Below are 9,893 nucleotides of genomic sequence, written 5' to 3'. Positions count from 1 at the left end.
GTATCCATCCAAAAACTTGGAAGGATGACCAAGTTATTTAGAAAAAGTAGAGGTATTCAACTATTTCCCCAATCTTCCATATGTTTGCAGTAAACAAGGGGTGGTTTTAATGCTTTGCACCAGGTAACCCGTGTTCATGAGCTGACATAAAGCACTGCACTTCTTAGGTTCATATGCAGTTAAAAGAAGCAAAACCTGTGCTGAGAAGAAAAACAAAACATGCCAGCATTCTTAACTGTACACTTTTCAGACGTAACAAAAAACAAATGCTCAGGTCAAATTTAGACTAAATTTATTATGGGGAATCCATAGGGTGCACAATACAAAAGAGTAGCTTATGAAAAGAAATCTTCACAGATATTTTACTGATGTAGGTAGTTCTAAAATTGTGTGCACAACGGCACGTCTTCATACATTCAATTTTTAGCTTGTTTGTTTTTTTTTTCTTTTTTTTTTTTTCACAAAATTAGATTCAGTTAAAAACAAAAAAAACAACAACAATAAAATAATAAAATACTCTGAAGTACATACTCAGAGTGTGTATCACATTCTCATTGCTATGGATGTCAGATACTGCCACAAATCACTGGTGTGCCAAAAATATGCACAAGATGTCAAGAGAAAAGTGTCACCCTAAATGGAAACCTCCTCCGATTTGGTCTGTTAAACATGATTTTTTTAGCATACAGGAACCTTTTTAAGGTGGCCATTTAATCCAAGAATGTCAAGATCATTTCCTCTAAATCTAACCCAGTAGTTAAATGGAGTGGAAAGGGAGTCAAGGTCTTCTGGTTGACAAACCAGTGCTGATTTACACCACTGTAACTCCTGCCTCAAATGATGCATGGAGGCACGAGGTGAAAAGGACACCATGTGGATGTTTCTGCAGTATCACTGGCCTATTGATAACATGGCAGTAACTGACATGCTGGGAGATGGAACTAGATGGTGTAATGACTCAAGTAATACATCCAACAGTGTACTGGTACTATTAACTACTAAGTTCCTAAACAAAAGTCAAGCCAGCATGTCAAAATCTTAAGATCATTTAAAAACTACCTAAATTGTCAGCTCACCAATTCGCTCGCTAATTTGTAGTACAAAAAAATAAAAATAAAAATACACAACAACAACAACAACCTGAAAGGAAAATGCAACCCTGTTTTTTTATAACGAAAAGTAATCTTATCTGAAAACTAACACTGTTGTTTACATTCAAAGAAATAAAAAAATTTTTAAATTTTTTTTAAAAAAAAATCATTAAATCCCCAGGCCAATTACAACGAAAAACTTACACTTAAGCATTAAGAATTAAAGAAAATAAAAAAGTTAAAGAAAAATAAGGACACCCGAATTATATAGTGGGGATGGGGATTAAAGGAGAATGTAGGAGATGCAGGTTCAAACAAAATGACACAAAACAAAAGCTTTGAACTGCCTTTTGCCTGGAGGGTAACATGCATGGTTTGAATGGACCCACAGCTCAGTTTCTTTTCACACATGTGCATGTGCAAATGTCCAGGAGGGAGGAATGACCTACTGGGGTGGTACTGGGGGGAGGAAAGGACAGAATGCATTTAAATGCTAAGCCCATGTATACAATCTTTTAGAACATTAGAACATAAGGCAACAATGTGTAGGTAGTTTGTTTAGAACAAAACGCTGCGGTATGAACGTGACATAGACTAGCAGAGCTTTCATTTTGCTCCTGAATGCCAATTTTTAAGTGGCACAAAAGCTTTTAAGCGTGAATTAGTGACACCCCGTGATGCAAGGCTCGCTTCCACATGTAGTAGGTCGAGCGAGGGGTGAACGGGAAGTAGGACCTGAATTCTTTAAATGTGGGGAAGGATTTCTCCTCAAAGCGCTGCTGTAGGAAGAGCTTGGCCTTTGCCTTAAAGTTGGCCAGAGTCACAACATCCATCGGAAACATCGACTCACCTACAGGTGCCTTTCTGTGAAGGATGTGGGTGGGGACAAAGGGGGGCATGGTGGGCCTTTCTAGAAATTTAGGGGTCTCAACAAATGGGGCTACATGCTGACTCTCCACCCTGCTTTCAGTGGTCTGGTTTTCTGTACCTGTGCTCTCCAGCGTCTTGAGGACATTGGCCTCTGTGTTCTGGGTGACCATTTTCTTTTTGTGGTTCTGGCTACTACGCCACAGCCAGTAGAGGCAAGTTGACATGGAGGGGAATTTCATCTTAAACTTTGCCAGGGACCATTTGGCCTTCTGGACGTGCAACTTTGCAGCTTCTCTGAGCTGTTTTTTGCTCATATATGCAAGCCTGTAGCTTCTGTGTTTTTGTCTGTAGATCCTCATCCTTGCCAAAACAGGCTGGCTGACATTGCGCAGCTCTGGTGACAGACTTTTGGGGCTTTGACTCTTGTCTGAGCTATCCTCACTGCTGCCAGTGCTGCCTTTGTACCCTCTGTTGAACAGCATGGCTTCTCTTCTCCAGTTGTAGTAGGTTGATCTTGAGATTCCTGGAAAATTTCTTTTAAAGATTCTGAAGGGCAAGGATGCGTTCATGGCAATGCAATTTTGCAGGCAGCGCTTAGCTTCCTGCATATGTGCAACATTGTGAGCACGTTCTGCATCCAGCTTGCCAAGGTTGAGGCCAAACATACCGGCAACGCTATCATTAGGATCCAGCTCATCCTGCTTTGCATCAGGTGATGACCAGGCTTCCTGCTCTGTGCTATCTCCTGAACTCGTCTCCCCAGTGGAAGAGGTGGTGGAGAATTTTCCTCCAGATTTCATGAGCTCATGCTTCCAGTTGTAATAAGATGACCTAGAGATCTCGGGGAAGAACTGTTTAAACAGGTGCAAAGGGATGAGCTTGCCTGATAAGTAGCAAGCTTGCAAGAAATGTTTAGCCTCATACCTGGCGGCTGACTTTTTGCAGTGTTCCTGCGTCTGCCTCTTCCAACGATAGAAGGTTCTCTTGGTGATGTTGTACTTGTCTTTCAGACTGGGATAAGAAAGCTGGGGGTCCTGAATTTGCTCGTCACTCTTAATGGCTGACACACTCTGTGTGTTGTTAGGGCTTTCAAATGTAAGGTCATTTGTGCGGACTAATGCCACAAAATGATTGGGTCTGAATGATGATTCGGACTGCAACTCACCAGACCACATAATGTGGATGGTTTGGGGCTCAAAGTCTTTGGGGCAGGTCCTCGGGCGTATGATTCTGTTATAATAGGGCCTGATTTTCAGATTGAACATGGGGTAGATTGAGTAGATGTTGAACTGAAGAACTGATGACAGGGCGTACACATGCCACATGTTAGCATAGGTGCCAGGGAAGCAGGAAGCTTTAACATCTGCATCAAAGATGGCCTCCAATACTGTTCCAGGCAGTTTTACCATGTCCTCAGACTCTTCAGCACACAGACTGAAGCGAACAGCCTGCAGCATCATTTTAGAATCTATCATCCCAGACAAGTAGTATCTCTTCCACAGCGCCATTTCCACTGTGGTTCGTACCTGTGAGGGACAACAACAGGGACAAAGAAAATTTTTGTTGTTGTGCTTCTGTTCACCAATTTTAAAATTCAAGTGTAGACTTTCAACTTTAATTCATGGGGCCATTTTGCATTAACTGCTGATGAATTGCAATTTTTATACGTAGTCCCCATTTTCACAGGCTCAAAACTATTTGGATAATGAACTGACAAGTACTTCGATGGCCATGTGAGTTTTTTTGCTTGTTATTTCATGACAAATGGCAGATATAATTTTGGAAGTATTTTTCATTTTGACTGTAATTTTAAATATGACACACAAAAGACATGTCAGTACAAGTGAGAGAGGCTAGTTTTGGGCTGAAGGAAAATAAAAGGAGTGACCAAATCAACAATCTGGTCTATTCTTTACAAGAATAAATGTACTGCTTGGCTCAGAAATACCAAAAGGCTTCTAAAGCCTGTATTATACACAGTTACGGACATTGTTAGCTGGCGACCCAGCAACCAACCAGTCATTCACGTTATACTTCTTTGAAGTCCTGGGTTCATGCATAGTTGGTAGACTGTTATGTAAATTCTCCACTGACGAGTCTGTGCAATCACAAAAAATAGGCAGGCACGCAGACATCCACATAGACCATTGCTCTAACTGTCTGATGACAAAATGAAAATGAATGTATGAATGAGAAGTATGATCCCCACCTAAAAGACCCTGCATAGCGTCAACTTGCTAACGGAGATTTGATTTGTTAATCCTGATATTAGAGAACTTCCCTTTTTTTGCATGAAGCAAGCCTTAAGGTTTGGTCACATATCTATGGGGCGCCGTTTGTAAAGTGAAATATGCTGAAATTAACGGCAACATTTTTCCACATTTAGCTCAAAACAAGTCATTTTTTACAACATTTAGTAAAATATTTGTAACTTTTCATATTTAAAACAGGATTTTAAATGTTAAATATTCAATCTAAATGTTAAATGTTAAATCTAAATGTTAAATGTTAAATGTAAATATTATATTTAAATCTAAATCTAAATGTTAAATCTAAATGCTAAATGTTAATAATAATAATAATAATAATAATAATGGATTGGATTTATATAGCGCTTTTCAAGGCACCCAAAGCGCTTTACAATGCCACTATTCATTCACTCTCACATTCACACACTGGTGGAGGCAAGCTATGGTTGTAGCCACAGCTGCCCTGGGGCAGACTGACAGAAGCGAGGCTGCCATATCGCGCCATCGGCCTAAATGTTTAGGCTAACATGCAAATTTATTGCACGGATCAGCGGAAATACCAAAATAAAAGCTTTCCGAAAACCACCGGTGCAAAAGTGTGCCGGTAGTGGTCAGACACGTTCTCACTCCCAAAGCATAATAATTTTCGCTAGGTGACAAATTGTCAACATTTTATGCTTTCGGGTACCCAACACGTTCCTAAATTACGGCATCGGAAAAAGGAGAGCACATGAGAACCGTTTGGACTCAACCTACACGTTTGTTCATTTTCTAAAAATCGCTTTGGGAAACACTATTTTACGTCATTTAACTGCTAGTAAAGGTTAAGAATAAGGTTATAGTTAGGGATAAGGTTATGTTTAGGGCTGGAACGTCTATTATGGCGAGACCGTCATTCCACTGGAATTCAGCCATAACCCGGCACGGATCAATGACTGTATAAAAGTCATTTATACATTTATACAGTCATTGGCACGGACCATGAGAAAGCACGTCCGGCGATTTAGCTGAAAACATCGGAAGATCCGTTTCGTCGGCCATCCAAAGGTTCAGCAGTAGTGCACTCTTAGCAGCTGCAATCTCCACTTCACAATCGCTGCAGCACATGTCCAGCAAAATCGCTGGACATGCTCGTAGGCAAGAAGTGAAGCAGCACATGGCGGGGAGAAGTGAGGAGAACAGACACAATTTTGCACCGGAGGTTTTCGGGAAGCTTTTATTTTGGTATTTCCGTTGATTCGTACAATAAATTTGCATATTAGCCTAAACATTTAGGTTTAACATTTAACATTTAGATTTAATATTTAAGATTTGATGAAAAGTTACAAATATTTTACTAAATGTTGTAAAAAATTACTCGAAAAAACATGTTTTTGTAAGGTTTTGAGCTAAATGTGGAAAAATGTTGCCGTTAATTTCAGCATGTTTCACTTTACAAACGGCGCCCCATACATATCCTGGTCACTCACTCTGAACCTTAACCGAAACCCCAAACTGCTTAGCTTATATCCTTTAAAAAAAAATGACAAGACATTTAAGGACCACTCGTTTCTTATGAAGCTTCTGATATGATCCATGCCACATGAACTCATCCTCAGTTTGGAATAAAAGCTATACTTCTTTAGAGTTCTCTCACTGCGTGGACATTAGGACTGCTAGCAGTCAATACCCTTACACTGAAGCACAAGAGACACTGATTAACAGTCATTCCTCCTGCTGCACAGATTAAATATTCTTTTCACAGTTGGCATCATATGATTGAGATGATTGAGAGCATTTCTGAGTGAGGATGATTGTGGTTCTTACTCCAGGATGTTTAAGAATTTAAGAAGTGGTCTTTTAAATACAGACTGCATTCACAGTCGATTTGTTCTGACAGCATCATATATTGAAATGATTTCACAATGAAAATTAGTTGCTAAATGCAGACGAGACTAAAGTTTGAGAGTACAAAAGATCTGAAAATGTTGTGCTGACATTGATGCAATGCTGACACCTTTGCAGGTGCAAGTGGAAAACATGATTAGTGGGGGGGGGAATGCCATTTGCAATTTTTTTTTAAAAAAAGATCAGTAAAATTGTAGGTTTTTATCTTCAAACTTTTTTGAGATACCCATGCTCATTGCTTCATATTTCAATCTGAAAAGAAAGAGGCCTGAGAGTAGGTGGACAGGTCTTTTAAAAAATATATCTAGAAATGTAGTTGACATATCATTGTATATGTCAAATTTTAAATACAAAATTTCTGGCAAATTGGAGGTTGTTTTAACAGAGATGTTCTAAAAACATGATGATTTGAGATGGAATAACCTGATCCCTATTCGCTAATAAGGTTGATGATTTTAAATCATGCATTCAATATATGACTGAAGTGCACAATTTCAAGTGGTTTTATAAGAAAAATTGGAGGACATTTCTAGGAATTACAGCCATTTTAATATATATATAGTCCCCCATTTTTAAAGGCTCAAAATTGATTGGACACTTGACTGACAAGCAGTTCCATGGCCAGGTAATGTCTTTTTAATTGTTATTTCAATTGAGGGGACATAATAACTGAAAATTGATTCAAAGTGTTAAATTACATTTTACAGATTTTCACTCTAATTTTAAATTCGACATCCAAAGACATGTCAGGGCAAGTGAACAAGCACACCAGTCAGCTCTGCAACACACACACAAAAAAAATATCCCAAAGATCACAGAAGGCAACTAAAAGTACAAAATGAGAGAATTATTTGAGTGTTAAGAAAAACCAGGTTGAGCATTTCTAATGAAATCAAGAACACTCTTAAGGAGCTTGCCACATCATTTTAAAAGTATATAAAAGAGATACATTAATGTCAATATGAAAGGTTTACAGTGAGGTGCAAAGCACTGGTTACACTGAAGAACAAAGGGGCCATATTAGACTAAAACAATCTATCAAACCCTGCACCTAGTTGAGATGAACGTGTATCAATATGATGGGAAAAAAAAAACAACCTCCCATTATATGTCAGACACAGTGGCAGCGTTATGGCCTGGGAGTGTACAGCTGCTAGTGTAACAGAGTCCCTACAGGATCACCTCTGAAGTGAAGCTGATCAGAGTGCTTCAAAGTGCAAAAAAATGATGACCCCCCCAAAAAATTCCAAAAGTAACACAAAAGTGTATCAAGGAAAGGAAGAAATTAGATATTTTTCCACCGGTCAAGTCAGTCACCAGGTCACAGAACATGTGTTTCAGTGATGGAAGATAAAACAAAAGACAGATAAACCCACAAAAAAGGCCTAGCAGCACATCTCAAGGGAGGAACTCCAGCACTTGGTGGTCCATGTGTTCTAGACTTCAGGAAGTCACAGCAAATTATTTTTATCCAGTGATTAAAGACAATCCTTATATTTAACATTACATAGCTTTGCTAATTAAATTAAATGAATGAAATGAGGCTGTGTATAGAAATGACTGTAGTTCTTAAATGTTTTCCCTTCCACGAAAACCAGGGGTAACCTTTTTGAACCAAGGCAGTAGATTTAGACCATTAGCGCACACGATCCTGCTTACCTGTAGCTCCAAGCTCAGTCCAGTGTTGCCCACTAACAGCAAGCTGATTGCATCAAACAGTAAGTTGCCTTCTCCATCACAGTTTAGAGGCAGGAGGCCCCTGGGTGCATCAGCTGGGTACAAACCATGAGCGGCATCGTCAACTCCTGCCCACTCAGGGAAATCCTGACAGGTGGTCTTGGGCAGCTGAAAGGCAGCGAGGACTTGCTCCACCTTCTGGGCCACTTTGGTCACTGCATCTAGGCCAGGGCTCTCTGTGGCCTCCTGGAGCTCTCCCAGAGCAGACAGCATGACCTCGTCCCTCTGAACCATACCTGTGGATCACACCAGAGATGCAAGGAAGGAGGAGGAGATAAGACCTAAAGGAAGAACAGTGGGGGGAGAGAACAATTCCAGATCCCAGGAAAACTGAAGATTATTTGAGATTTAATTATTTAAACTGTTAAATAAAATATGACCGGTAAATCTTATCCCAATGCCTTTATCACAAGTAAACTACATTACTGAGATTACTGTGGCTGAAACATGTAAAAGCAACAACTACAACAACTTTAATCCTGAATTACCAAATGCTGTTAGTAGCAAATAACTCCACACCACCTCCTCCTTAATTAAGGAAAGGCTAACCTGGAAATTAAAGCATGTCTCTACTACTCATCTGAGCGAGTGTTATTTAAATGTAAAATTATTGTGTTTTCAGCAGAAGCGCAGCGTATTCACGTGATAAAATGTTGATTATCAATTATAAAATTAAAGCGAGCCCAAAACATTGCTAGAAGCTCTCACCTGCAGCTAACAGGCCTGACCCCTCCTACACTGAAGCGAGGGGGTCAGCACAGGTACGATACAGTTACATTACAAACACTAAAATCTCCTAATGCGTCAAAGCTAAACCAAAATAAAACTGGATTAAACTAAGCAGGTCCTATGCATCTGTGAAATAACACCTTTTAATTATTGAAAGTTTCATAAAACGTTATGTTTAAAATTTAGATATAGTCCCGTTAATTGAAAGAAGAACAACAAAAAAAAAAACCACTTTGTTTTAACTCAAATGAGTGCATCACACTTCCGTAAATTTACAGGTCGCCTAATAAAAATGCAATCAACAAAAAGTCTGTAAAATTGGCCTGGGTCATAGTGGCCCGTGATGAATATTATTTTTGTTTTTATTAAAATAGAGAAATTGTTAGCTACATTATTTAAAGGACAAAAAGAAAGAAAGAAAAGAAATCTGAACAATTTCAAAGTCATTACCTAGTATATGGCTCAATTTGCGCTGCGTCATGGCCTGTTTGTTTTTGGGGGTTTTATTTACCCGTGTTTTTGTTTTCTACCAACGCTTATTGATTACTTAAAAAAAAAAAAAAAAAAAAAAAAAACACACATACCACTGACGCCTTCTTAGTCACCAAACCCCCCCCCCAAAAAAAAAAAACCCTGAACGAACGCCGAACAGTAACTCCACATCACAACCCAAAACAATGATGGAAGCCATTATCTTTCTTACCTGAGCGCCTAGTGACCTAAGATGAGTATCAATGAAAACCACGTACTCTTACTGGTATCTTACTGGAGGGTTTCACAGATCATAGATTGCTTTCACGCTGCGAGTGTTTTAGTCCATTGCGTCCGTTTAACCTCTGGGAGTCCTGTTCTCCGGTGTGCAGTTGAGATGTGGACATCGATTAACGACACCTCCCTTCAGGAAACAGTCCACGGACGACCCTGGACGCCTCTCGCCGTCCCTCCCCGCGAAACACCTCCTCCTTTTCTCGTCTTCCCCGCCTGCTCCTCCTTACGTCGTGCCAGGGTCAATTTCAAAGTGAAGTGTTAACAGGAGCAAATGTGTTAGGGGCCATAAGAAGAAGGTACTTGTAGTTTTTTTTTCCTCAACGCGTTTTGGCTTGTTTTTGTTCACACTGAAAAGTTCATTTTCAAGGTTATTTGTCAAGTGCTTTCGGGTTAAGAGAGCAGCAGGGCCCCATTTTTGCTTCATTAACTGACCAACCTTACGTTTATGCTGCATAAAAATACACGTTGTCAGTTTATTTTTTTATTATATTTTTTTCCACTCAGAAGACTACAAATCAGTTTTAGGTTGTCCAGGGTAGACAGTAGTGTAAGTGCTACTTAG

General features: G+C 39.5%; 1 protein-coding gene across 1 annotated transcript; it reads right to left on the bottom strand.

Annotated features, from left to right (window-relative positions):
* Positions 1-304: 304 nt before the first annotated feature.
* Positions 305-9,552, bottom strand: vrtn (vertebrae development associated). The gene is made up of 3 exons (XM_082505207.1): positions 9,267-9,552; positions 7,757-8,070; positions 305-3,487 (listed from the first exon to the last, which is right to left on the bottom strand). The coding sequence occupies exons 2-3, from the start codon at positions 8,066-8,068 to the stop codon at positions 1,742-1,744; spliced, it is 2,058 nt and encodes a 685-aa protein (XP_082361333.1). The 5' UTR covers positions 8,069-8,070; positions 9,267-9,552; the 3' UTR covers positions 305-1,741.
* Positions 9,553-9,893: the final 341 nt, after the last annotated feature.

This window comes from Aulonocara stuartgranti (assembly GCF_965226115.1).
Source record: "Aulonocara stuartgranti genome assembly, chromosome: 15".
NCBI classification, from domain to species: Eukaryota; Metazoa; Chordata; class Actinopteri; order Cichliformes; family Cichlidae; genus Aulonocara; species Aulonocara stuartgranti.
This window is presented reverse-complemented; position numbering and strand designations above follow the sequence as displayed.